The sequence below is a fragment of the Echiichthys vipera genome (genome assembly GCF_963691815.1).
Source record: "Echiichthys vipera genome assembly, chromosome: 3".
NCBI classification, from domain to species: domain Eukaryota; kingdom Metazoa; phylum Chordata; class Actinopteri; order Perciformes; family Trachinidae; genus Echiichthys; species Echiichthys vipera.
The window spans coordinates 7,815,498-7,843,199 of NC_139828.1; the positions used below are offsets into that span (position 1 = coordinate 7,815,498).

General features: G+C 43.2%; 4 protein-coding genes across 4 annotated transcripts; all 4 read left to right on the forward strand.

The window, feature by feature from the left end:
* The first annotated feature begins 6,762 nt into the window (after nt 1-6,762).
* jun (Jun proto-oncogene, AP-1 transcription factor subunit) lies at nt 6,763-8,788 on the forward strand. Its single transcript, XM_083940469.1, has one exon. It carries the CDS (start codon nt 7,067-7,069, stop codon nt 8,051-8,053), a length of 987 nt encoding a protein of 328 aa, XP_083796595.1. The 5' UTR covers nt 6,763-7,066; the 3' UTR covers nt 8,054-8,788.
* Nucleotides 8,789-13,098: 4,310 nt separating this feature from the next.
* On the forward strand, nt 13,099-16,101 carry caiap (CARD- and ANK-containing Inflammasome Adaptor Protein; the record flags this gene model as incomplete). Its single annotated transcript, XM_083940804.1, has 4 exons — nt 13,099-14,263; nt 14,396-14,579; nt 15,056-15,278; nt 15,367-16,101. The coding sequence occupies 4 exons, from the start codon at nt 13,099-13,101 to the stop codon at nt 16,099-16,101; spliced, it is 2,307 nt and encodes a 768-aa protein (XP_083796930.1).
* A 4,101-nt stretch (nt 16,102-20,202) lies between these two features.
* LOC310966875 (uncharacterized protein) lies at nt 20,203-23,416 on the forward strand (the record flags this gene model as incomplete). Its single annotated transcript, XM_083940805.1, has 5 exons — nt 20,203-20,315; nt 21,273-21,313; nt 21,738-21,812; nt 21,895-22,084; nt 22,854-23,416. The coding sequence occupies exons 1-5, from the start codon at nt 20,249-20,251 to the stop codon at nt 23,414-23,416; spliced, it is 936 nt and encodes a 311-aa protein (XP_083796931.1). The 5' UTR covers nt 20,203-20,248.
* Nucleotides 23,417-25,741: 2,325 nt separating this feature from the next.
* On the forward strand, nt 25,742-27,347 carry faslg (Fas ligand (TNF superfamily, member 6); the record flags this gene model as incomplete). The annotated part of the gene is made up of 3 exons (XM_083940107.1): nt 25,742-26,051; nt 26,767-26,826; nt 26,917-27,347. The coding sequence occupies 3 exons, from the start codon at nt 25,742-25,744 to the stop codon at nt 27,345-27,347; spliced, it is 801 nt and encodes a 266-aa protein (XP_083796233.1).
* Nucleotides 27,348-27,702: the final 355 nt, after the last annotated feature.

The window sequence follows — 27,702 nt, forward strand, 5'->3', positions numbered from 1 at the left end:
ACACTAGCAGGGGTGAGTTACGGTGCGCTGAAAGGGTCAAAATGGTGCAGAATCAATCGATATTCCATATGATTCTGACCAATAAATCTAGGCTGTGATTAGTCTTGGTAGTTAGCGCCGATTAATTGTCAAAGCTAATAAAGTCTTCTGTGGCTGAGGGTGCCAGAGAGGCTGCTGGGAAACATGGTTCATTTTATGGGCAAATTAATTAAAACAGCGGCGGAAAAACCCTGTTTGAAGACGGGCATCAAACACTCATTCTACACTCGGTGAAGGGCGTAACAATGAGACATCACTCACTTCAGTGTGTGTGTGTGTGTGTGTGTGTGTGTTAATCAAACACAATGATTCCCGCTTTTACACCAGGTCGTAAATCCAGAAGGGTAAGAGGGACGTTTGTCATTTAGCTGAGTCTTTCCTTTTTCATTACAAAAATGGCGGCTGCAGTATTGTTAATGTCTGAGGATGAGTGTGTGTGCCTGTATACTACACATAATTCAAGTGAGGATGATAAAGAAGGAATCGGGAGAATGAAAGATGTGGTGTTGGATAAGGACGAAGGGAAAAATACAAGTCCAGTTCAACTTTATATTCTCTTCTTACACCCCTCAGACATTCCCTCTCAGTCATGTGGATCAGAGTCTCTCAACCTTTTGTTTGACAGTCTATCCCGGCTGTTCTATCAGATCAAGAAGAAGAAGAAGAAGAATTCCTTTATTCATCCCGCAATGGAGAAATTCAATTTTCACTTCGGCCCGAAATACACACACATGCACAGACAGGACCTATATACATGCAACTAGTGGAGAGATGTCAGAGTGAGGGGGCTGCCAGTGACCGGCGCCCCGAGCAGTTGGGGGTTTGGGGCCTTGCTCAACAGCACCTCGGCAGTGCCCAGGAGATGAACTTGCACCTCTCCAGCCACCAGTCCACGCTCCATTCATGGTGCACCCAGGGACTGGAACCAGCGACTCTCCAGTTCCCAGCCAAGTCACCTATGGACTGAGCTACTGCCGCCCCTTAAAGCCCTTTTCACACATGTACTGCAAACTTGAAGTTATCTAGACTGCGGCGCTGTATGTGTGACACATGTGACACATGTGAAACACAAATGTCTGATTCAGTTGGACCAGATATCAAACAGACTTTACTCTGCCAGCTCTCAGCAGGACTCCCGTGGGACTCCTATGGGACTCCTGTGATTCCCGTGACGCACTTTGCAATAGGTCGACGCAAGACACACAACCTCATTCGATTTTCAAAACAAGAGCCGAGAAGAGTAGCCTATTATTTATAAAAACTAGGATAAAATAAAATGGACACTGCACCAGGAAAAGCGGATATGCAGGATTGTGTTAGAAAGAATAATGGTACGATCATATATATTGTAGGTTAACGGTGTTGTAATGTTTTACTGAATCATCAAAAAAGTTGACCAGAACATCAAGAAAAGGTTGCTTTCGAAAACGGGCTCGGGTAGGAGTAATGTTGAGATTTTTTTGGGGGACCGTGACGGAACAGGATTTTTTTTTCTGGAGTGGGACCGGAGTGAAAATCCACTCCTGTGTCAGTCTCTACTCCCGTTACAAAGTCAGCCACCAATGTGTGAATAGAGCCGATCATTTCCCGGTGTATTCATGACGTACAAGTCGTGTTTCTATCCATCTGTAACTGGAAGAAAATGAGCCTCCAAAGGTGAAGAAGAAGGATGGTTTACACCAACTAACTGAAGAGATGACGAGATCACCAGACGAGTTCAAGGAACGGCAAGAGAATCGGTTGTTTATGACCAAATTACGAAAACGGCTACACAGCTGTTGTGAAATCTGCGTCATGACCTGCCTCCTGCACGATCTACCCAGGCGCCACCCCTCGCCTAAACCAAACAGACAAAGCACCGTCCCAATTTCTAGGTGGCGTTCAGCACTACGTTGTTTTGTTGCTGAGACTGAAAGTGGGTCTATCTATAGAGGCATTTTGGTCTGCACCGTTGAAAAAAAAAATGAACTGAGGGGATCCAGAATAATACCCATTATAGGAATTAGTCTGGCAATGCCAGGCATCTGCTTAAAAAAATATGGTGGTGCAGCATGTTTGTGCTTGTTTATTTGATCATAATGTCTGTTTTAACCAATGAGTTGAGCGGCTCCATAGTCGTTCAACACTCCCCAAGTTACAACGTTTGAAAATCACTGATTTCGACAATTCACATGTAAATATTGGTGCAAGTACGCTCCACCTGCTTTGTGACCTAACGACGCAGTTCATTTACAAATTTGTGCACACAGCTTGCATACGGACAGGCCAGACACACAATCTACATCGTCGGGGCGTTTTTTCCTTCACATAACAGCTGAAACAACAATTGTTCTGACAGGGTAAGACCACTGTGAGTGTGCCTGGTCTCAAAAGCTTCAACAGTCTGTCTCCTTGTCTCTCACTCACCCTGCAAGGGGATCACCTCAAGGGATGTTCAGCTCGATGTAACCCCCCCCCCAAAAAAAGTCATTGGCTTTACTGTTGTGCTTGTTCTTTGTACTGTGCAGTGTTTTGGCCGGGGATTTAACTCTTAATGATACCAACACAAACACAGAGAGCACTCTGAGATTTCACTGAAAAGAACTGCTGAAACAATACAACTGGGCCTCGGCCTGTTTCCATCACAGGGGAAATCCTGCTGCCTGGACGGCCACTGATAGGAGAGGGAGAGAGAGAGAGAGAGAGAGAGACAGACAGAGGGAGAGAGAGAGAGAGAGAGACAGACAGAGAGAGAGACAGAGAGAGAGAGCACAGATAAGAGAAAGACAAAGTGTGTGGGGACTATAAGTGGGGGGCATTTGGGATCCAATACAGATGGAAAAACAGAGGTAACATCAGGATGGGGGGAGTGAACAAGGTGAGAGGGGATGAAAGTTTTAAACTAAAGTTCAACAAGAGGCAGGGGTGAAGACTAGACGACTCAGGAGGCCGAGTTGTACCACCTCCGTGCAGCTGAGCGTTAACACAGTAGTTTGTCTTTGTTTATTAGCGATCTTGTAAATAAAACACATGGAGAGAAAGTCATGATATCTTAACAGCTGCTGGATGGATTGCCATGAACTAGAACGTGCTGTCATTGACAGGTTTGTATGATATCTTACCAGAAGTAATGCACAACAATCCGTATGTACCAAGCCGATGTAACTCCCTATGCAGATTTCAGTGCTCTTATAATACATCTAAAAATATTTACTGATGTGTGTATTTATTTATCCATAATACATAATTTAACAACTTTCTGTTCAGTAAAGCTATGGGTTAAAACAGGAAGTGACGTAGAGTCTATGTAGAAATGTAGGAAATAGGATTCAAACTGTACATTTTCTCAGACCTCACTTCTGAAACCAGAGTAAAGCCCTGGCTGGTGACAGAGAATCCACTAAAATGCTGCCTGACTTGAACTAGGCCTACTAAAAGTTGGATGTGGCTGCTTTTTGGCTACATTTCTCCAGACTGTTGGTTTCTGGCCTCTTCGGCTACTACACGACAACACTGAAGAAGTACTGCGTGTGACCACAAGTGACCAAATGTCTTAAACCAAGGCAGCAGCGGGATATCCCGGCCTCTTATTGAATGGTGACTTAAACTTTAGGGTTCCTCCATGTTCTGCCATACATTCCTACACAGAAAATTACTTTGGCAATTACTTGTGCTGTGGTTACCCCTTTATAACTTTACGCATGGCGACCAAGGAAGAAAAGCAGACCCAATTCATGCAGCCATACTGAAACATTTAAGGGTCCTGTATTAAAAACACTATTTGAAAGTATATAAAACAGCATTTACCAAGGTCTGACTTCTGCCATGGGATTTGACTCTGAAAGGCGCTTTAATGTAAGCAAGATCATAACTTTAAATGACATCATATGTTTCACCCTAACTTAATGCGTGTATTTGGGACAATGGGTGAAGTCAGACATGAGGATCCCTGCTGTCAGATTTGGGAAGGGGGGCACCAGACCACCTACTCATGATTCTTTCATGCGCTTTAATTCAAAAGAAAAGCACTCATGAATAGATGATGAGTCAAAGTGGATTAATATTTTAGAACGTGCCTGTGAACATTCAGCGTAAATAACTAACATAAGAACGTGTCCTTAATCTGCTTCCTCTTATCTTAGTGATAAATACAAATGTACGACAAAGTGAGTTAAACTGACAGGAAATTAAAGAGTAAGAAAGACATGTTAGTTACCTGCGAACATAAATCTTAAGAAACCCAGGAAAAAATTAAAGAAAGTAAGACAAAATTCCTTGAAAGACGTTCGTCAGTCCTAATAACTTGTATGGCACCCTTCTTATTTCCCTCGCGGGACCCTAGAGCAAAGCAATCTTCCCTTCAGCATTTCGATCAAAAAATAAACTGCACAAGCTGTGTTAAGTCAACCAGTTAGATGAGATTATATCTGACTTCATTGATTGCCATGGTGCGACATATACAACAGTACATAAAGACAACATTAGCGGCAATAAAAAGTCAGACTGTGGTGGTGTTTTATGATCCAGTTCATCGTCCTTAGGTGCCTCTCTGAGCCAGCCAGCGCCAGGGGACTGATTTACTTGTCACACAAGGGGGACATATTTAGACGTGGCGTGCTGGAGATAGTAGGCGGTAAAGCTGGCAGGGCAGAAAATGACCCAGACAGTGGGAGTGTAGAGGACGAGAGGGGAACACGTAAGACACACCGTTTAACCTCCTGCCATTAAACCAACTGTGATTTCCGACCAAGGGCCAAGGGACAATGGACTGCACTACACTAATTACACACGCTGACATGGATAATAGGAAAAGTACTTGGTCTTTATGAGGACGAGCAGACGTCTGTAGATGTCTCTTTAAAAATGTGTAGTTGTAGCAGGAATAAAAGGTCTTAAATGCAGCTTTTCAGACGTGTGGTCTGTGCAGAAGTAAAAGCAAAGGTCCCAGTAAATGTGTCTGCTAATGACTGCAGGACGAACATGACTCAATACGATGGACGTGGCTCTACCCTTCAGGTAAATACAAGAGCTTTAATGCATCTCTTATGCAAGTAAATATGTCTGTGTTTATATGGACCTGCCCAGGTGTCAAATTTGAACTCCCACTAATCAAAATGACTGTTTTCTGTACGCAGGTTAAATAGGACAATTTATAGGGGACCACCAACCAAAGACCACCATGACGTCCCAGACTGAGAGGCAAAATGACAGTCAGAGCAAGAAGACTTTCCACCACGAGTGCTCACACACACGGAAAAAGATATTTAATCTGTTTTCAAATAACAGTTTTCATTCTGAGCTCACAACTTTCTCCAGTTCTGAGCCACAGAAACGAGAAAACCTCGTTCAGCTGCAATGCACAGATTTGGCAGATAGTAGAAGAAGAAATGTGAGGAGCTTATTTTAATTTATTAAGCCTACCATCTCATATAATGTGGTTATTTTGAAGCTGGTTGAAAGTGGATAAACTTAATTTGGAAAAACAGAAGAGACATTTTCGCAGAGAGAGACGGACAGATACTTTATTTCACTGCACATGAGTAGTCTACAACAAAACTAACACTATGAGCGGAAAAACATACAGTAAATATAAAAAAATATTTAAAAAGTGCATAAAACAGAGCATGTGTCAAGGGAATACTGCTCTGAGGGATGAACTGCACCATCACTGTAGGATAATACAGTATACAGTCAATTATACAATGAGACTTAGAATTATGAGAAATAAGTGGTGAAGGCAGAATAGAAGTTATTTTAACTGTATCATCATCACGGTCCTCAGGTCATCAGGTCATCAGGCTGTTCAACAGCTCAGTAGTGAACAGGGGCCGCTGACTGTGGCTCTGGTGCCAGGCCCAACCCAATCCACCCTCCACCTCCTCACTTCTTTTATTACTGTATCATTCTTTATTTATATTGTTATTTATTCATATTTATTTTATTGTTTAATGACTGTCTTTTTCATGGTGTACGTATTATGTGTACTGTGAGCTATGGGACACATCGAATTACCCTGAGGGGAGGAATAAAGTATCTATCTATCTATCTATCTATCACAAAATAGCAATTTTGAAGCCATATAAACAATTAATTTGAGAAGAATACAAATATAATTTCCATTTAGGCTGCTTATTAGCCTGTTATGTAAAGCCAGATTATTTTTTTTAAATGTGTAAGAGATTAGAGAAGCTGTCGGTAATTTTCTGCAAACAAGCATGAAAAGAATAAAATATAGTGTATCATTTAAAATGATTTTATTCTCATCATTCAACTGCACTTTTAGGGGCTTCTAATGGGTCACATTAAAAACTTCTACGTGAACAAAAAGTTTAAATATAAAAAGCAAAAAGTGTAATAAATAAAAATGATTTTAAAAACATGTATAATAGAGCTGTTTCACAACAAACTGATCTGAGAACAGAGGCACAGAGCAGCACTGTCTGTCCCACCACTGACAGCAAAGCGGGTAACCAGAGATTCAAAAACAATACGTCATCCCACAATGCACCGCGCTCACACGCTCCTTACAGCATTACCGCATCCCACAATCCACCGCGAGATTGAGAATCTTCTGGGTGGTCGTCAAGGCAACGCGCCTTATCGGAGGGGTTGGGTCCCCCGCTCCGAGACACGCCCCTCAGCCAATGGGAGAGCCCCGTCATGACATCATGGCTATTTTTAGAGAGGCAGCGGCAGCAGATAAGGTTTGCCTCCACGCTGCACGGCTCAGAGTATATACACACATCCAGGCGGAGCGAGCACCGCAGACTGCCGGTGCCTCTCTCAAGTAAAAGTTAGAGCGTTTTTCATTCACGGACGCAATACAAGTCTGGATAAAGCTCTGTGAACTGTTACACTGAGCATTCAACCACCGCTGACTGAGAGAAGTCGGTCCTGAGTCCTGCGCGTAAAGTTTGGACGCTTTTACGCACAGAGAGGACGTTTGGAAACCGGTGTTTTTCAACGGGGCAACCAGGAAGAAGAGAAGGGGGGGACTGAAAAGTTTGTTTTGTGTAAAAAGACTTTGTAGCTACTTGGTTTCTCTTCCATGTATACCAAGATGGAAACTACTTTCTACGACGACTCGCTCAACGCTTTCTCCCAGCAAGACAACGCCGGCTACGGATACAGCAACCCCAAGGTGCTGAAACACAACATGACACTGAACCTCACCGACCCGAGCGGCACTCTGAAACCTCACCTCCGCGCCAAAGTCGGCGACATCCTCACCTCCCCGGATGTGGGCTTGCTGAAGCTTGCTTCCCCGGAGCTGGAGCGGCTCATCATCCAGTCCAGCAACGGGCTCATCACCACCACGCCGACCCCGACCACGTTCATGTGTCCGAAGAATGTCACCGACGAGCAGGAGGGCTTCGCTGAGGGGTTTGTCCGAGCCCTGGCTGAGCTCCACCACCAGCACATGCCGGGCACACCTAATGTGAGTGTCACCTCGGCTCCTCAGACCGGTGTCAACACAGCCCTGCCGCCTGTGTCGTCTGTCGCCGGTGCCACCGTTTACAACAACAACGCGGCCATGCGCTCCGACTCGCCGGTTTACGAGGACTTGAACACTTTCAACCCGGCCATCAGCACCGTCTCGGCGCCGAATTACACCACCTCAGCCCCGACTATGTCTTTCCCTGCTGCCCCGCCTCAGCTTCCCATCTACGGGCAGCCAACCTCCTCCGCCCAGCTGCCTCGGCTCTCGGCGCTCAAAGAGGAGCCCCAAACCGTGCCTGAGATGCCGGGGGAGACGCCCCCTCTCTCCCCGATCGACATGGAGAACCAGGAGCGCATCAAGGCCGAGAGGAAGCGGATGAGGAACCGCATCGCTGCCTCCAAGTGCCGAAAAAGGAAGCTGGAGCGCATCTCGAGGCTGGAGGATAAAGTGAAGAACCTCAAGTCCCAGAACTCGGAGCTCGCGTCCACCGCCAACATGTTGCGCGAGCAGGTGGCCCAGCTGAAACAGAAGGTGATGAACCACGTCAACAGCGGGTGCCAGCTCATGTTAACGCAGCAGCTCCAGACCTTCTGAGGTGGCGACAGCAGCAGCAGCGGCGGCGTCGGAGAGAGAACAGACTGTAGTTTTGAACTAAACGGACACGTCCTGTGATAGTGGGTGACTGTGTCTCCTGAAATCGTGACTGGATTTGGGATGATGTGGCGCGACACTGGCAGGACCGGGGGGCTGCACACAAGTCCATGAGTGCCATGCGCTTCCCAGTGGCGCGTCCCATAGAAGGGATCCGGGACAGTGACAGTAGCCATGAACTTAAGGCGCATGCAAGCAGGATACCTTTCTGTTTGGGGCTGTTAATACAGAACTGGACAGGACAGAAGTTTTCTTGATTTACACCCAGCTCTGCATGGACCTTATCATGACCATCACAGGAGAAATTCAGTATTAGAGGATTTAAGAACCTGCAATAGAGACTTTTCTTGCTGTAAGCCATAATGGCCTCACACTTGGGAGCGTTGGCCAACTCTAAATGGCTGAAAAGTTGTAACAAAAGCTGCCTGACTTCTGAGTTACAGTACAATGTACTTTGTTTTTTCTTAATTGTAAGAAATTCAGTTAGAAAAGCTTCAAGATTGACTTGTTTTTTCTAAAGTTGTTTAATGGGGTTTCACTCATTGTTATATGTATATAAGATCAACTTGGAGTACTTATGTTTACCATTTGTAATAAGAATACTGTATCATTTTTTTTATGTTTTGTTTTCTGAGCACTTCAGAAACGAATCAATATTTAAGAAAATAAACCAGATCAAATGAAGCAACATTGCCTCTGTGTTCTTGTGTGACAGGGGGAAAAAAAGTGGGTGTGCCATGTCAGGAGCTCAAACAATAAAACATGTTGCAACATGTTGCAAGAGCTGCTCCAGTACCTCAAGGTAAATTCCATTAGTGCAAGTATTGATCCACGCAGGCTAAGTGATTGTGTTTCAGCTGGCAGAGCGGGCTCACTCCCCACCCACGGAGGCCAAATCCTACAAACCGCTCATGTCTCCGCACACCGACCCACCTGAAGAGTTGAGATATGATCTGAAATCTCCCGTCGTTCTCAAGTGTTGACACTACAAGTATGAAATGTTGCAACTGCACTGTGAAAGAGATACAGCAGGTTGTAGTACGCAATAAATCTAAAGTGAGGACATCTGAGGTGTCACTGATTTGACAGGAAAATCACAGGTTATTGCACCATGGGTTGTTCAACATTACTTCCTGTCCTAAGAGCCCTGATCAGACGTGCTGAAAAACAAACTTAGATAAAGTCTTAGGTCCTGGATTACAAATTATTAACACATTACTGAACAGCAACTTGATAAAACTCCAAAGTACCACTGGTTTACAGGAGAGTATATTCTGGATACATTAAAGTATCAGATACTTTCCATGAGAATAATGTAAGTTCCCCTCTAAAAAACAGCTTAAATGAACACAAACATGGCTCCAAACACAACAGGATCCTCATTATCAGGACTTCAAAATAAGGGACTGACAAGACAAATCTGTTAAAAGTTCCCTTTCAGTGATACTGGTAGAGCCATATGTTCATAGTTGAGAAACCATGTGTTGTCAAACCCTTCAGTTTAATATAAATCTACATTTATGAAGATTAGGGCTGTATTATAATGATACTAGCTTGGATTTGTATAGCACCTTTAAAAGGAACCCACAGATGCTTTAGATGAAGGCATAACAAGTGCCCAGCACATAAACAATAGAATAATGGAAGAGTGTGGCAGTGTTTGGCGGAAATAACAGGATTATAATTATTATTATTAGGAGGTATAGAACTGAAAGTATGAAAAATAAACTGTCTTAATGTCCACAGCAAACATGATGAATCTCATTCCTCCATAGATGCTAGTAATTACACATGGATGTGGTGGTGGGACAGGTCAGATATGCAGCATTGAACTCTTCAGCATGTGCGTCTGATAGTAAAACACTAGAGGGCGACACAGACTGGTGTACATACCTCCACTACTGCAGCTCTAGATGAACACACACCTGTCATGAGTTCATGTGTCAAAGAAGCAGCACAGCTTCTAAACCAGGGGTGTCAAACTGATCCAGTAAAGGTCCGCTGTTGCTGCAGGTTTTCATTCCAACCAATCAAAAACACACCTGATCCAACAAATCAACTGTGTGAAGGCAGTTCAAGTGATCGAGTAAGTCGAGTCAGGTGTGTTCTTGCTTGGTTGGAATGAAAACCTGCAGCCACAGCGACCCTTTACTGGATCAGTTTGACACATGTGTTATACACTATGGAGGCCTGAGGTGTTATGGTGATGGGCTACACCAGTAGTGCCCAGTCCTGCTCCTGGAGGGCCACTGTCCTGGGTGTTTTAGGTTTCTCCCTGCTCTGACACTCTTGAGTCTAACGATTTTCAAACCTGTGACGAGCTTCAGCTGCTTGATAACGAGCACATCATTAAGACTCAGGTGTGTTGGAGCAGAGAGAAACCTAAAACATGCAGGACAGAGGCTCTGCAGGAGCAGGGTTGGGAAGCTCTGGGCTACACAATAAAGCCTAAATGTCAAACAAGTGTGCGTTGTTGGCCTATTTTTGTGTGTTTTGTCTTCTCTTTATATATATTTCTTGTAAATCAACAAGGAACAATTTCACAACATAGTTTGATGCATAAATGTAGTTGATTCAATTGTTTGTCACTTTAAAAAAAATCATAAACAAATGAAATGACATTAGGCTAATTCACTATCCATAATTTAAATTAAATCATAAACCAAGTAAGAAAGTTGATGGTCAGAGGGAAGGTTTATTCTAATTCACTTGTTAGATCCAAAAAGACTAGTAGGTCTATTATTAATATTACTATAAAAGGTCCTATATTACATTATTCCTATCATAATTAGGGGTTCTTATTTCTATATAAAATCCAATATATATTTCTCTATAAATCCCATATAAATGTATCTATAATCCTACATAAATGTATCTATAATTCTATATATATTTCTCTATAAATCCCATATAAATGTATCTATAAATCCAGTATATATTTCTCTATAAATCCTGTATTTATTTATCTTTAAATCCTGTATAAATGCATATATAATCCAATTTAAATGCATCTATATATCCTTTATATATTCCTCTTTAAATCCTGTATGAATGCATTTCTAATCCTGTATAAATGTATCTATAAATCCTGTATATATTTCTCTATAAATCCTGTGTGAATGCATCTCTAATCTTATGTAAATGTATTTATGAAGGTATATAAATCCTGTATATATTTCTCTATAAAGCCTGTATATATTTCTCTTTAAATCCTGTATGAATGCATATCTAATCCTATATAAATGCGTGTATAAATCCTCTATTTACTGTTGGGGTTTCTCAGACTTGGAGCAGCGTGACACCCTTCCCGGAAAGCGGAGTCCTTCCCGACCATATAAGGAGAGGGGGCGCTCGGAAGATCTACGTCAGGACGGAGGAGGCGCGTGTTACGGGAAGTGACTGGACGCTGTAATCCCTGCATAATACTATTGATACTGCGAGGGGAGCCCGCACAAGTGATCCAAGGGCGACACTGCACTGCACAAGGGCACAACAATGGACATGTTTACGAAGGCAACGAAACGAACCATACAGGATAGAAATACCTTAATAAATAAACAAGTTGAACATTAAAAAAATATGTTATAATAAGGTTATCTTTATTCAAATCCACAGAAAATGCAGATCATTAATGCAGACATCACTCACGTGCTGTATCATCTGAGCAGGTCTACTTTTACCTGATTACTTCCATTTCATACTTAGTTATAATTTTACTTCACTTTACAATTAGAGGGAAATCACAGCTGCAAATTAAGATTTTACACACAAAATAAAGCCTATAGCCATAAAGACCATCAACCACAATAATAAAGTGCTGCGTACATGTTCATGCATCAGTAATAATTAGTAGATACAATTGAATAGTATACATTTATGATTTATTCAACTACTTTTTCCATTTTCACAGAGGAGCCCACAGTTTTGAATGCAGTATCGCTGGTAGTTCATGGGATGATCTGAACACTTCTTTCACCGTTGTGGCACATTTGACAAATAAATTAACTTCAAAGAAAATTCTCTGCTTGTTTGCTGCAAAATGGCACATGTTCATCACCTCAGCTGTGCTTGTTTCTACTATTCTGCTGTATTAACTGCCATAACATATAAGTCATATTCACATTACTATAGATATTATTATAGTTACTGGAAGTGTGTCTGTCTCTCTCTCTCTCTGTGTCCATCTGTCCGTCTTTTCTCTCTTTCTCTCTCCTTTTCTTCCTCTCTCCGGTGCAGACAGATGTGCGTCCTCCACAGAGCTGGGTCTGTCTGACGTTCCTGTCTGTTATAGTGAAGGTTTTCGTTGCCACCGTACTCTACGGGGGAATTGTTGGGTCTTTGTAAATCATAAATAAGTCATAGAGTGTGGTCTTTACCTACTCTGTAAAGTGTCCTGAGATAACTTTTGTTATGATGTGGCACTATAAATAAAATTGAATTGAATCCTCAAGAATTAGGTTTTTATGTATTCGATATGTAATTGATCTTTTTATATGCATACAGGTGTGCCATTTCTGCACCCACACGGTCAGGCCCATCTCTCTCGAAACAGCAAGTAGTATTATTATTATTATTATTATTATTTAACCTGCACACAAGAAACAAGACCTTTACACAAAGATTGAATGGAGAGATGTTAGATTGAAGAAAGCTGCGCAAAGCAGTTTGGGGTTCTGTGGCTTGAATTGACACTAATGCAGCTCCATAAATCTGTACATGTCCGCACCAAAAATGTGCAACTTTAACAGCAATGTATGCCTCTCATGCTGCAGACTGCTGCTTATGAAAACTAACAATGATAGTTTGTCACATAATCTCACACAGGGCAGGCTGAGCCGGACAGATCTGTGTGGGGAATGGCTTCTGTCTGTATTATGTTGCTAGGGCGAGGTCTTGCACTTAGCAATAAGTATAAAACATACACACAGTCAGAACCAGCAGAGTAATAAAGACCCGCTGTGTGTGAAAGCTTAAGAAAACCTTTTAAAATGTTGAATATTCTCAAGGGTTTTGATGCTCAAGTGGCATCAACCTATAGCAACCCCTACGCTGTGGATGTAATCCGGGCGAAGAGAAGGGATCTAGTTTATGGGATCTCACACACTGAGGAGTTACTGGATCTTCTTGTCACAGAGGGTGCCGTGACAGCGGCGAAGAGATCCATCGTCCTGACTATCAGGACTCGCAAAGATCAAAACTCCAGGGTCCTGGACATCCTGGAGACCAGAGGGGAAAGGGCATGTCGGAAATTCTTCCATCCTTGTCTTATGCTGGCAGAACCGGGCCTCTATCAGCGCATCAAGACCTATGTGGGTGGTGTGAATGAACGTATTCAAGACACAAGGAGACAGCTGATTGGATATTTGCTGGAAAGGGACCAGGAGGAGATGGATGCAATTACTGACACAACAGTCACTCAGAAGACTGTCTTTGCCACCAAAGGATCTAAGAAACCTGACCCTGAAAGGGAACACAGAGAGCCACTTTCAAAATCAGAGATCAAACCACCGCAAAGTAAACCAGAAAATCTCATCCACATGGCGGCTACAGATGGGGAGCTGGCACTGCTGCAGGAGCTGTTAGAAGACACTGATATTAACACGGTCAATTCCTCCGGTGAGACTCTGTTACATGTAGCTGCTGAGTGCGGTCACCTGTCCATCATTGAGCTCTTGATCCGTGAAGGAGCCAGACTGGACCTGCAGGATGATAAGGGTCACACAGCTCTTCACAGAGCAGCCACAAGGGGTCACACCGAGATAGTCGGGGCCCTCATACAAGCTGGAGCCCCCATCTACGCTGTGGATCTACAAGGCAAAACCCTGATTCACCTGGCAGCGGACAATGAGCACCTCAATTGTGTGCAGGTCCTGGTGAAGGAGGAGGCCAAGCAGTCTGAGAGCCACGCGCAGGACATGTTTCTTCACACCGCAGCTCTGGAGGATAACTGGAGGCTGGCGGAGTTGCTGCTGCGGAGCGGGGCTGCTGTTGATGCCAGGAACAATCGTAAAAAAACAGCCCTGTGTTATGCTGTTTCCAGGAACAATGAGAAAATGGTGACTGTCCTTCTAAACGCAGGGGCTAAAGTTGACTATGATGTTATAAATGAAGCCACTAAGCTCAATGAAGAATCAATTCTCCATCTGCTGCTTGGTGAGTCTTTACACCTGTAATAAGTATGAGTATATAAGTGTGCTACATCACCATGCATTAGAATTCTTTTTGAAGATGTTAATAAATAAAAGAGGGAACATTCAAGCTCACACTTTATCTTGTTTAAAGTAGGTAGTCCCAGAGGAGCTCTGAGTGAAGAAGCGCTGGGCTCTGCATTCTTCTCAGCCGTTAAACAGAACAATGATCGAGTGGTCACTGCTCTCCTAGACAGTGGAGCAGACGTGAACATGTTGGACCGACAGGGGTACTCTCCTCTCCTGTTATCAGCTGAGCTGGGGAACACTGAAGTCTTCAGGTGACTGTCCAACAACGACCGGATGTTGTTAAAGCACAGTGACTTGGCTCTTACACATACAGTACACACTGACAGCTATGGCCTGGTATAACTGATAGTGTTTTTTTATTATGTTACCACCAGGGGGCACTGCTGTAAGGTATTATTCAATTTTACACAGAGGCTTTAAATTTAGTGTCTGTTTTTTCAGATTTTTGCAGACAGCAAGCAACAAACTATCCCTTACATACAACAAAAAATAGATTATAAACATATCTAAACACCCAACACATTATATTACACAATGACACAATGTGAGGGTATAATGTCCATATTCTTCTTCCTATATCAAAATATATATTTCATACGGTCCATACTGCAGCTCTTTTTTTGTTAGCTACTGTTAATAAGTCCTGTTTACTTTGAGTCTGTCCTTTTTATGTATTTTCCAGTTCATCGAGTGTTGGTCTTAAATCATGACCTCGTCTTCATTTCAGAGTGCTAGTAGCAAAACAGGCAAAACTGGATGCTACTTTATCCGACCTCTCCTCAGCGTTGCACCTGGCTGTCCACAGAGGCAGTGTGCCCATAGTGCAGACACTGTTAGAAAATGGATTAGACCCCAACATCGCTGGAGCTAAAGCTCAAGCCCCTCTACACCTGGCAGCTCAGTGCAATAGGCCCGAATTAGTTGATCTGTTGTTAAGAGCTGGGGCGCAGGTAAATGTCAAACTAACTGATCATTAGTTTCCATTTTGTTGATCTTTGTTTATGTTTATGGAGACAGAGTTGTGTGTCATTTCTTTAGGTAAATGCCTTATCTCAGGATGGGCTGACCCCTCTGCATATAGCCAGTCAGCAGGGCCATGCAGACCCAGTGATCCAGCTCCTTCAAGGCCAGGCAGACCCAGGAGTCAGAGACAGGCTAGGGAGGACAGCCTTACACTGGGCGGTCTCTTCCCAGAGAGAAAGCCACGTGGTAGACTTGCTGCTGTCGGCCAACGCCAACCCAAACACCACCGACAACGAGAAAAAAACTGCCCTCCACCTGGCTGCCATGGAGGGGAAAGCAGATGCTTTGGCTTCCCTGATGTCCCACAAGGCAAAGGGACGGGCTAAAGACATGGATGGCTCCACGCCGCTTCATTTGGCAGCAGCTGGTGGGCACACCGGCGTTGTTTCAGCTCTTCTACAGCTACTCAACAACAAAGGCGTAGAGGAGAGGAATGCATGGAGGAAAACGCCGCTTCATGCTGCAGCTGAGAGGGGCCATGATAGTGTGGTGCTGCTGCTCCTAGAGGCCGGGGCAAAGATCAACAGCACGGATCACAGTAAAGACACTCCTCTGCACTGTGCTGCACGAGGTGGACACCAGGAGGCAGTGAAGAGGCTTGTGAACTGGAGTCAAGCTGGGAAGAAGGCGAATCTGCAGGCAACCAATAATGTGGGGAAGACTCCTCTGCAGGTAGCAGAGAGTGGAGACACACCAGAGCATGAGAGCACTGCAACTCTACTCATGAAAAAGATGTTTCTTATCAAATAAAGGGAGCGTTAAAGTGTAATTCAGGCGCAAAATCATCCCATGTTTTTGTTCAGCACTTACATCAAATAAGCCATAGAGACAGTTTTTTTCATGTATGAACTATTAACGGAGAAATCCAGGAGAGTCGCTAACAGCCGGACGTGGCTAACACTGATTAGCTCGGGGCAGAGGCGATGAACGCATTAAAGCTGCTTTTTTAAACCACTAACACTGTTCAAGACAACACCAAACCTCTGCAGCAGCATGAGAAGAGTCCTGACACATTAACCAAAGCACTAACAACGTAGTTAGTGAACCCACAGTTTATTAAAAGAGTGTTTTGAAAGACTTACCAACTGGCCCCTGTACCAGCTCCTCTCATAGTAAAGTCCATTCAAGTCAATTACCAAATGCAATCCAAAGGGAAAGAGCCCACTGGTGCTTCGTTTTATGTGTAGAGACTCTTCTCATACTTTGGTGTTATTTTGAGCAGTATTAGCGGTTAAAAAAAGCTGCTTTAATGACTTCAATGTTAATAGTTCATACACATAAAAACTGTCTCGATGGCGTATTTGATGTATGTAAGTGCCGAAAAAGACCACTTTAAGAGAGTTAACAGGAAGTGAAAATAGGTCATTCATGTCATGTTATCTTTTATCTATTCATATGTTCAGGGACTCAAATCACTCATGAAATCATAATTCACACCTTTCATTACATTCATTTAGCTTTTATCCAGAGTGACTTACAATGAGTGCAATAAACCATGAAGACACTGTACCGCCCTAACTGAGTACATAAAAACGACCAAGCTGTAAGTGCTCCATTTTTAAATAAATCATATCTGAAGATTTTCATCTCATCTTATCTCATCTTCATCCGCTTATCCGGGGTCGGGTCTCGGGGGCAGCAGCTTTAGCAGGGGACCCCAAACTTCCCTTTCCCGGGCCACATTAACCAGCTCTAACTGGGGGATCCTGAGGCGTTCCCAGGCCAGTGTGGAGATCTAATCTCTCCACCTGGTCCTGGGTCTTCCCCGAGGCCTCCTCCCAGCTGGCCGTGCCTGGAACACCTCCCTAGGGAGGCGCCCAGGGTTCATCCTTACTAGATGATCCTGAACCACCTCAACTGGCTCCTTTCAACGCAAAGGAGCAGCGGCTCTACTCCGAGTTCCTCACGGATGCTGAACTTCTCCCCCTCTCTCTAAGGGAGACTCCAGCCACCCTCCTGAGAAAACCCATTTCGGCCGCTTGTACCCGCGACCTCGTTCTTCCGAAGATTTTGTGCCCAAAAAAAATACAGAAATAAAAGCATGAAATAATTCTAGTTTGGACTTCAGACTGCAAAGGTTGGTTGTTCGAGGGCTTTTATACGTCACGTGTACAAAACACAAAACAAGCCAATAACATCTTTCTTGAACACTGAAATAAAACCACAGTTCTGAAACCGACCTCCAGGAAAGGAGAACTTCCTACTTGGGTCAGTTTCATATTTCAATTCAGACATCTCATCACATCTCATCTCATCTCATCTTCAACCCCTTATCCGGGGTCGGGTCGCGGGGTCTTCTAAATGTAATATAGCCATGAATCTTACAGCCAAAGACATAATGTGTCGACATGTAACGGCCACTTTCATTCATAAAAGCTGATATTTACTAAATCGATGTCACGCCTGTTCAGTTGGTCGGTCCGTTATGTTCAGTGCCGTGTTTTCTATTTAATTTTGTAATGTTGAAAAAATGTGTTTAGGTTGATAAAAAGATACAAGATGTGCTGCGTGATTAGAGTCGGATGAAGGTAACTGCTGGAAATGCACATCTGCATTTCCTGTGATGCGTTTCTTTTGAAGTGACAGACAGAAACCAAAACCGCTGGAGACCCAAGAACGTCGTGGTGGGATTTTTTTTTCTTCAGTTAGCCAATCTAGGCATCTGCAGTTCTTAGTAATCCCCCCCCCCACACACACACACACACACACATCGCTTTTCCATTGTGTTGCAGTTGTGACTCTTGCATCAGGAAATGCTTTGTCATGACACATTTTCTCTTTAACACGGGCTAAAGCATAGTGAAAGTATAATCATTAAGCAGAATCAGAAAGCACACAAGTATCAGAAAAATCAAAAACCTGTAGGCAAAAACTTTAATGTTAAAAAAAACACCTAATATTTAACATCGACTGATTTATAACTCAGTTTATTGATTCTGGCTTTAAATGATACAACCATTTCCAAATGAATGAGTTCATCATTTAAAGACCGAATACGTTGAGTGAGTCATGTAATGTTCATTTTTAAACTTGTTTTACTAATTCCTTGATTATCACTTGATTGTGGTTGGCACTGCCGCCTCACAGCGAGAGGGTTCTTGGTTTCTAATTCCAGTCGGGGCCCTTCAGTGTGGAGTTTGTATGTTCTTCCCGTGACTGCGTGGGTTTTCTCCGGGTTCTCCGGTTTCCTCCCACAGTCCAAAGACGTGCACGTGTTAGGTTAACTGATGAGTCTAAATTGCCCGTAGGTGTGAATGGTTGTCTCTCTGTTCATCTCTATGTGCCCTGCGATAGACTGGCGTCCTGTCCAGGGTGTACCCTGCCTCACGCACGATGTCAGCCACCCGCGACACCAATAGGGACGAGCGGATGAAGATGAATGAATGAATGATCAGTTTGTGATGTTTTTAGGCACATGAGTGGTAAATGCTAACAGTTATTAATATAAATAGATACAATAAAATAAAAAACATGCTAGAAAATACATCCTAAAGTTAATCTGCAGCTAACATGAGGAGGCTTCAGCGGTTGCAGTTATTCTCGTTAAGTGGGGAGCTTCTTCTTGGATAAGGAACTAAGGTTGACACTTGGGGAACATTGTTACGGTTTTGTTTATGTAATTCAGATGGTTAGAAGTCCAGTATGCACTGATGCAGCTTTTGCTCTCCTGATGGTACGCTACAGTAAATCAGGGTGTTTGCAGACAGTGGCCGCACAGACTTTAAGGGCAAGGGCGAAAAGGAAAAAAAAAAAAAGCACATATAGCACATCCTCGCCACTGAAGAGGGCACTTTAGCACACAATTTGGCTCCCAAGAGGGCACTTTAGCACATGTTTTGGCTCCCAAGAGAGCACTTTAGCACACTTTTTGGCTCCCAAGAGGGCACTTTAGCACACTTTTTGGCTTCCAAGAGGGCACTTTAGCACACGTTTTGGTTCCAAGAGAGCACTTTAGCACACGTTTTGGTTCCCAAGAGAGCACTTTAGCACACTTTTTGGCTCCCAAGAGAGCACTTTAGCACACGTTTTGGCTCCCAAGAGAGCACTTTAGCACACGTTTTGGCTCAAATGATGGCACCAGTACACATTTTGGCTCCCAAGAGAGCACTTTAGCACACGTATTGGCTCCCAGGAGGGCACTTTAAAGCGCGTTTTGTCTCCTAAGGGCATTTAAGCACGAGTTCTTCAATAATTGTGCACACCACTATTTGCAGATACCAAGTAGCAGCTACTCCTAAACAAGTAAGTAATTTCCTGTAGAAACAATATAAAAATATGGGCCTACATACCTCTGACCAGGGCACAGGGCAGGAACAAGAGGGAGTATGCAGAAGTGTGCAGGGGGGGGGGGGGGGGGACTCACAGGAGGCACTAGCAAAGAAACGAAAACACAAATTAAGGTTAGCTAAATACAGCTTCTCTCTCACAAACAAATATCAACCAACAAACCTGACAATCTGACAAGGGCACATGGCAGGAGCAATAATAATTTCACTTGCTTTTGTAATTAATTTATCTGAATGTCATTTTATATTTAAATGTCAAGTGTTTTTTCCGATGTTTTAATGCAAAACCCTTTGAATTAGCTTGTTGTTGAAAATTGCTATACAAATAAACTTGCCTTGCTTAATGTTCTAATGTTTTTTGTGCATGTTTTGCTTATATTATTTTTAAACTATGAAAATATTTTTGCATTATTTATTAAGAATCATTCGAACATGTAAGTGATGTAATGAATACACAGATTTATAAAAACAAAAATTAAATTAAAAACTTACTGATGTTGGGAGTTGCTCTCGCGGTAATGTGAGTATCACGCGACAGTCGGATACGGAAGCTGTGTGTGTCACGTGGTGTTGTTGTGTCTGAGCCTGCAGACTCTGCAGAGAGGTCTGAAATGGCGAGAAACGAAGAGAAACAACAGGGGAAACTGAACAGACTCTGGCTCCAGAAGGAGAGAGAGGGTAAGCGGGCAGCAGCCACGACTTAGAGGGTCATTAAATTAATATTTGTCTCATAAAACACAAAATACTGTGCGGACAGCTAGCTTCACTGTTAGCCACTGTGATGCTAACACACTCAGAAGATAATTAGTGGGATGTAAAATATTAAAAGCGAGTCATTCCTCCCGTACAGACTTTAAAAATAAACTAAAATCAGCAATTAGTCAAAGATAAGCCATGTTAGTTGTTGTTTGCCTAAGTTTGGACACTTGTATGGATCTGAAGATGTAAACATAAACAATCTAAACGTGTCCTAGTTTATTTCCTGTTGCAGTATTGACCCTTTCAATGGAATTCCATTGCTAGGCAACATCCTTGGTCCTTGTTAACTTCCGGTCAGCTGATGTCATTCACAAACACTGCAGCAGGAAATAAACTTGGACACATTTAGATTGTTTACATCTTTGTGAAAAGGTCTAAGAACTGGTACGAGTCCATTGTTCGCTTGTTTTAAATGTTCTTTAAGAACAAAATGTGAATTTATCAGTAAAAATATATTTTATTTTCTGTGTGGAACTTTTTTTAAAGCCTGCTGGTCATGAGTGTCTGTGTAAGAAACTACCCGTTCATTTGTGTTGTAGTGGAGGAGACCAGAGATGGGATCTGGAGTCAGAAATCTATTTGTCAAACATTATTTGTTTCATCATTTCAATCATTTCTTTTTAGATGTACATCAAGAATGTGAAGTCCGAAAATACATTTGTTTAATTTTGAATAATTTAGTGTATTTTCGTTTGGGGGGGGGCGCACCCATGTGTGGACCCCAGGAAGAATACTTATAACTATGGTAACAGCTAAGGGGGAATCCTAGATAAAATAAAATTAGATTACTCTGCTGATTTTTTTAACATTCACTGTTGCTCAGAATAAATACTGACCTCCTAAAACTAATTTGTTCTTTAAATATATCGTTGACAGAGGGACGCCTCAAAGATGCCCATGAGCGGAGACCCAAGCTGGTGAGGAAGCATTAATCAGGGCTGCAGCTATCGAGTATTTCCGTTATCAATTAATCTTTGGATCATTTTCTCAATTAGTTGTTGTGTCCATAAAATATCAGAAATAGTTCCCAAATTTGTGTTTTTCCAAAACTCAAGGTGACGTCCTGAAATGTCTTGTTTTGTCCAGAACTTGAGGACATTTACAGTTTCACAGAGGACTAAAGACACGACAACATCTTCACATTTGAGAAGCTGAAGTCAAAGAATTTGGACTTTTTTCTTCTTAAATGACTGAATTGATTAATTAATTATCAAAATATGCAGGTTGATTTAATAGTTGACAGCTAATCGATGAGTCTTTTGTGGCTCTAGAACTAAAACATTGTCAATAATGATAAAAACACTCGGACCTGTTTGTTTCAGTCTGACCTTTTCTTTGCAGTCTACTCTGAATTCGTCCTCCTCTGTGAAGAAGTGGATCCCCAGCATCAAGAATGAAATAGAGTATTATTTGCAGGTCGGTGAATCGTTAAAATGGTTTCTAATGACACTGAATTTCCTGACTAATGTTTAATCATATCTCTTTCTCCCTCTCTCAGCAATCCCAGCTGTCTCATTACCCGGAGAGGAAGATCGCCGAGTTCCAGCTGCACATTGAGGCTTTAGAAAGAGAGTACAAACGCTTCATTACCAAACTACGAGTTCTTGACCCCGCCTGCAAACACAAGCCCTGGACTCCTCGAGCATACTGCAAAAGGAGAGCAGATGCACAAGACTCTCCGAGTGTCGGTCAGTGTTAACGGCAATGACTAATCTCTCACATACGGTAAAAGCATGTGTTCATAAAATACATATCTCGGGGATACTGTATGTCTTCTGGAGTCTGTCTCGTATCACCTCTGAGAGGCATTTTACTCCCTGCAGATTGTCTTGATCACTGCTGCTGATTATTTTTAGGAATGTCCAGTAAAAAAACGCCCTTTCCTACAGACATATACTCTTAATTTGCTATTACTCTTCTAATACTATTTTCAGTCTGAATTTCATGTTTATCAGTATTATCGCGGTGTTATTAAAAGTTGTTGTAAATGTGAGCCACAAAGAATATTAAAAGCATTATGTACTATTCATAAACATTAGATAATAACAGCCTTCTGCAGTGATTGTCTTTCTATGTGTTCTGCAGACAGGGTGAGCATCTTCAGTCAAGTCCTCAGCTTATAAAAACCAAAATACGAACGAACACATTTCAGGCTTAGACGCTCTCGGGGGGCTGAAAAAGTCTTTGCACTGTCGCTTCAATCCGCCATATTTTCATCTTCATCTTCATCGTCTTGAAGACTGTGGTTTACTTTGGTTCATAATTGACAGTATTTACTGTGAGTTTTTCTGGTGTGGTGATCAAATATAGTTTTAACTATAATTAAAAATATAACCGTCAGGAAATGTACTACTGTTCATCATTATACTGGTAACCATTTCATCCCTAAGGTGAACTATTTCTTTGAGACAATCGTAACTGACCTTTCTTGCCTCTGTATCTTTGTTCTCATTACAGTTAAAACCCCTCGGCTCTGTGAGTCACATGGTGGTAGCAGTCAGTTAAGTGGAGGCGAGAGTGACTTGGCCAGCAGTTGGACAGGATATCACAAAACCTCAGCTCCTGAGAGACATTCAGAGACCAGGTTTCACACCCCTGTCCCCATCAACGCGAACTCAGAAACCTCAGAGGCGGTCTGTGCGGACCAGGACCAGCCCCTCTCCTTCGACCATACGAAGCTGGCGGTGGCCACCGCTGCGTTCAGAGGACCGTCATTTCAGCGAGGCTCATCTCAAACACAGAGCCTTGCCAGGGTGCTGCAGTCTGGCCTGCCAAACCTTGGTAACACTTCATTAAGGGGGACATGTTCAACCCAGAGCAGGGACATAAGGAAGGATGATGGTGCATCGATGGGATCTGTTGTTGGACAGACAAGCGTTGTGCGTGACCGTAAGTCAGACTGTGAAGCAGCAGAAAGGATACCTGGAAAATCATCCACCTCTGGGACAACAGAGGGGAGGACAGGTCATGTCCTGGGACTAGACTGTTACTCTTCTTCTGATGACGAGTGTGACACGTGATGTTTCTTGATCATGAAAGTTTACAATGAAGTGTTTATGGAACCTGTTGTCCTGTGTTAATTCAAAGGCTTCCTGAGCGGGGACTGGGTCATACGGGCAAAATATCAAAGATGTCAGCTAAATTGATCTTATTCTTTAAGACTGTGAATCACTTTCTCTTAATATGATATACAGAAAATCTGAATATTGCTCACAAGACGCACTGCATAAGAGAAAAGTTACGTTTGCAGGAAAGACATGAGTAATGTCATTCATCTCAGGTTGAGGAATTCATTGTCATTTTTTCAGACACTTCTCCATTTGTGTTATCAGTCACCATGACCACAACTACCTCCATTATGCAACAGAAATGAGAGCGACTGTGAGAAAAAGACGGCAATTGATAGAGATACTTGCTGATTCAGTGATTCATTTTCGTCTCCCTGTCTGGTGATGTTAACTGGAGCAGCAGCACTGAACGCGGCCGCCTGGTTAGACCCCACAACCCCACCCTCCCACTTAACCCACTCTGTTCTGCCACTGCTGCTGCTGCTGCTGTTGCTGTTGCAAGGACCGCATGACACTTCTGGGAAACAGCCTCATCAGCTTTTAGAGTGCAGGCGCCCTGTGTGCATTTTATGGTTAAGTTTGACGTAGTTAACCTTTTAGCTAGAGCTCTGTATGCACACTACGTGCACACTAGAAGGAGGGTTTCCCTTTGTCTCTGCAGGCGACTGGAGAAGGGAAATTAAACTTTTTTCAACAGTGGACAGAGCAAAAAGGTCTGAGAGCATCCTTTGCTGGTACCAAAAATACACAAAAAAGACTTTATTAACATTTAACCCAATGAACAAGACTGGCTTAGCTTCAAAACCGATGTGAATTATAACAAAGACCTTCATGAGACGGTTCTGCTGCAGCTCCATCAGTGAGGTTGGAAATCGAAAAAAAACACCAAAGCCCACTTCTGTGGTGCTAATTAATATCTGTCAGCAGATGTTCTCGATTAAGAAACTCAAGCTATGTCTTATGGAAACTGTTGCAACCACAATGAAGGAGCAACGTAATTGCTCAGTATCCTGCGAAACGAACCCAAAAGTGGCAAAGACCACAACAGTATTGCCTCCTCACTGAGCGGGGAGGAAAGCGGCGTGTACATGTTCAGCCTTCCTGTAAGCTCATCTCTGAGGTATAGGTTGGGGTTAATTCTCACCCCTTTAAAGTATCGCTGTCTCGCTACCAGCTTTTCACAAGCAAGAAAGCCAATGCAGAGACATTTGTCCTTTTCATGTGGCAGCAGCATCTCCCCACCAAGAATACGCTGCGTGCTACTGAAGCTGCTGTGTCACTGTTTACTAACACACTATGGCTGCATTTGTATAATAATGCACTTTAAACAGGCTGAAAGATAACTGAAGCTGCAAGCAGTGATGAACAGACCCTCACACCCGCACGCATGTCGGGGTAGTCGCAATTAGCTGACTTCCTGTTGGGTAGTGGCTTTTTTGTGCCACTCGATGAGGCGTCAAAATTGAATTAGTCTATGTGAAAAATCAAGGTTAGGCTTTGAAAACTGTTCGGGGAGACTCATCAAATATATCTTTAACAGCCCTGATGTGTGTACCAAGTTTTTAAGCACCTTTAGTCCCCCGAGAAGTACAATTCATTTGGACAAATAAAAATAATCTGAGCAATTTCAATACAGTTGGTTCCCAAACCCTAAATACTGTATATCCAGATTCAGGACACAGTTCAGATGTGAAGAAGTGCAGTGATACCCCTGAGAGAAAAATTACCTGAGCCAGAAGATGTGTTTCATTTCATTTCAAAATGCTGTGCAGGTGACTGTGGTTGCTCAATCTTTCCTTTCGTGGAACTTGTGAAAAGGTCTCTTACTGATGATGACATGATGGTGGTAACTGAGGTGGGGGTCAGCTGAAACCTCGGGCTTCCTGTCCTTTCAGACTACAGCTACAGTTTTCTATACGCGCACTGCACAGAACAAAGAAAGGTGGAACTAACCAAACTGTGTGACAAAGCTCAACAACGGTCTGTAGTAAATAAAATGCAACAAGTGCTTATAAATATATTTTAAATATCATGCAACAATATGGACCAGAGGAGGGGGATAGTGGATGGTTTGATAGTTGCATGACTTGTGTAAGTTAATGATGTGCACTTGTCTTCAGTCCATGGTACGTGTGGGAGGAGTCTGGGGGTGGTGAATGTCTTGACAGCTGAAGTTTTTTTTTTTTTGTAACAGAGGTGCTCAGACCAAAGTACACACCTCTTTCATGCAGAGGTGATAGATGCACACAAAGTTTGTCTCACAGCAGGACCTGCACAATGAGCTGTGACCAGAGCTATCCGTTCCCACAGGTGTTCCTTGTGGATGGAGGCGGAGGCCCGCAGCACTCCGCCCAGCCGCCGAGTCTCGTACCCTGCTGGTCTTTCCCGCCCGCCCAGGAGAGGGCTAGGAGCCGTGGGAAGAGCCGGGGCTGCATGGGAGTCAGCCCCGGTCTGGCCCTGATCGTGCTCTTGCTCTTCCTGCTTGTGTTTGCAGCCCTGGGGTTTGAAGCCTACCAGATCCATGACATGCAGGAAGAACTGAAAGCGATGAGAAAGGTAAGGACCACAGGGTGTGATGGATATGGAAGTGAACATGGAGAAAGAAATTCAGTGAGCTGTTACTGTGTTCCTAAGCTAATGCAGACTGCAGCAATGTGGGAAATAAGAAGGTATAGTGGGTGAAGAAGTAGTGAAGTTGTGGCTCTTTGCAAAGAAAGTAGTGATTGCATAGAAATGATGGCATTATCAATAGTATTACTGTGTAGAATAATGCTTCTCATATTATAATGGGGGAAAACCTGCTTATTAAAAAGGTGCAACTTCTCTCACCTTTGCATAGAGGGTGATAGACGGGGTGATGGAGAGGTGTAAGGTGGGAGAGTGGAAACCCGAGCTGGAAAGTTGACACTGTTTAGTTGAATAACGAATTCACTTGTCTTTTTGCCATCATTTAAAGAGTTAACATACTTCAGCTCTCCTCTGACATTTGAAGCATGCAAACCAAGGACCTCATCGTTCCATATGTGGCCACTGGTCCGGTGAGACAGGATTTCCTCTCTCACTTGAGACGGCTTCGAGAAGAAAGCACACAGGCACCGTGTGATGTGGTATTAAGATTTCTCTGTTTCTCTTTCGTCTCATAGGAGGTTAAACCCTCGACTGAGTTTAATACACCCCAGAAGCAAATTGGTAAATATAAACACCTCTCACCACGCATGAATTACTCCCAACAAAGAGAAAACATTCCCACTAATTAAAGGGCAAAAAGAGGTGATGTGACTCAGATCTGACCGTTGTTTCAGGTCACAAGTCGGAGCTGAACGGAGACGACAAAGGCAACAGACCTGCAGCACATGTCATAGGTAACATAATGAGAAAACTGTAACCTATACTCTGATTGTCTATCCTACATTAGGACTGAAAGAGGTCACATCCTTTCTCCTCTCTCGCAGGACGCATTGAAAAGGAAGGATTTTTTCAAGGCGATCGTAAGACCTTGCGATGGGAGTCGCGGGCAGTTGGGGCGTTCTTATCTGGAGCAGTGGCTTACAGGTTTGAGGATGGCGCCCTGCAAGTCAACCAGACGGGACTCTACCACATTTACTCACGAGTGGAGTTGATCTTTAAAGGCTGTTCTCCAACATCCTCGTTCACTCACTCGGTGTTTGTGAGGAAAGCTGGTCGCTCCTCGCCCCTGACCCTGATGGAGGCCCACAGAGCAGGTTTCTGCTCTCAGCAGCAGGGGCACGCCTGGACCACAGAGAGTTACCTCGGCTCCGCCCTGCAGCTGCAGAAATCCGACAGGGTTTTTGTGAATGTATCACACCCCATTTATCTTAGTCATGCACATCATGCCAACTTCTTTGGTCTCTACAAGATCTGAAGGCTTTGTGTTTTCATGTAGTCATTTTAAGGCCTCTGAATCTCACTCATCACTTTGATTGTATTTGATTGCTATAACGTTTAATACCTGCACTGAATGGCATAACATCAAATGGTCTGCAATGTTAAAACTCAGGGAAAATATTTTCATTTTCTTTATTGTCAGCTTTAAAATTGGTGGTGAAATGAATTGAAATAATCTCCACGCGTGTAAACGAGTATTGTGCCTTTTGTGAATGCTGAGAGAGTCAGTTAACACTAACCTGCTGATTTAGTTGTAGCCTTTTTAGAATATTTATTTTAGTGTGGATCGGACACGTATCGTGCCGAAATGTGTGATATAATGTTTGTTTGGA

Bases quoted from the DNA above. Each gene is read 5' to 3' on its own strand.
- jun (XM_083940469.1), top strand. From the start codon at position 7,067: ATGTATACCAAGATGGAAACTACTTTCTACGACGACTCGCTCAACGCT.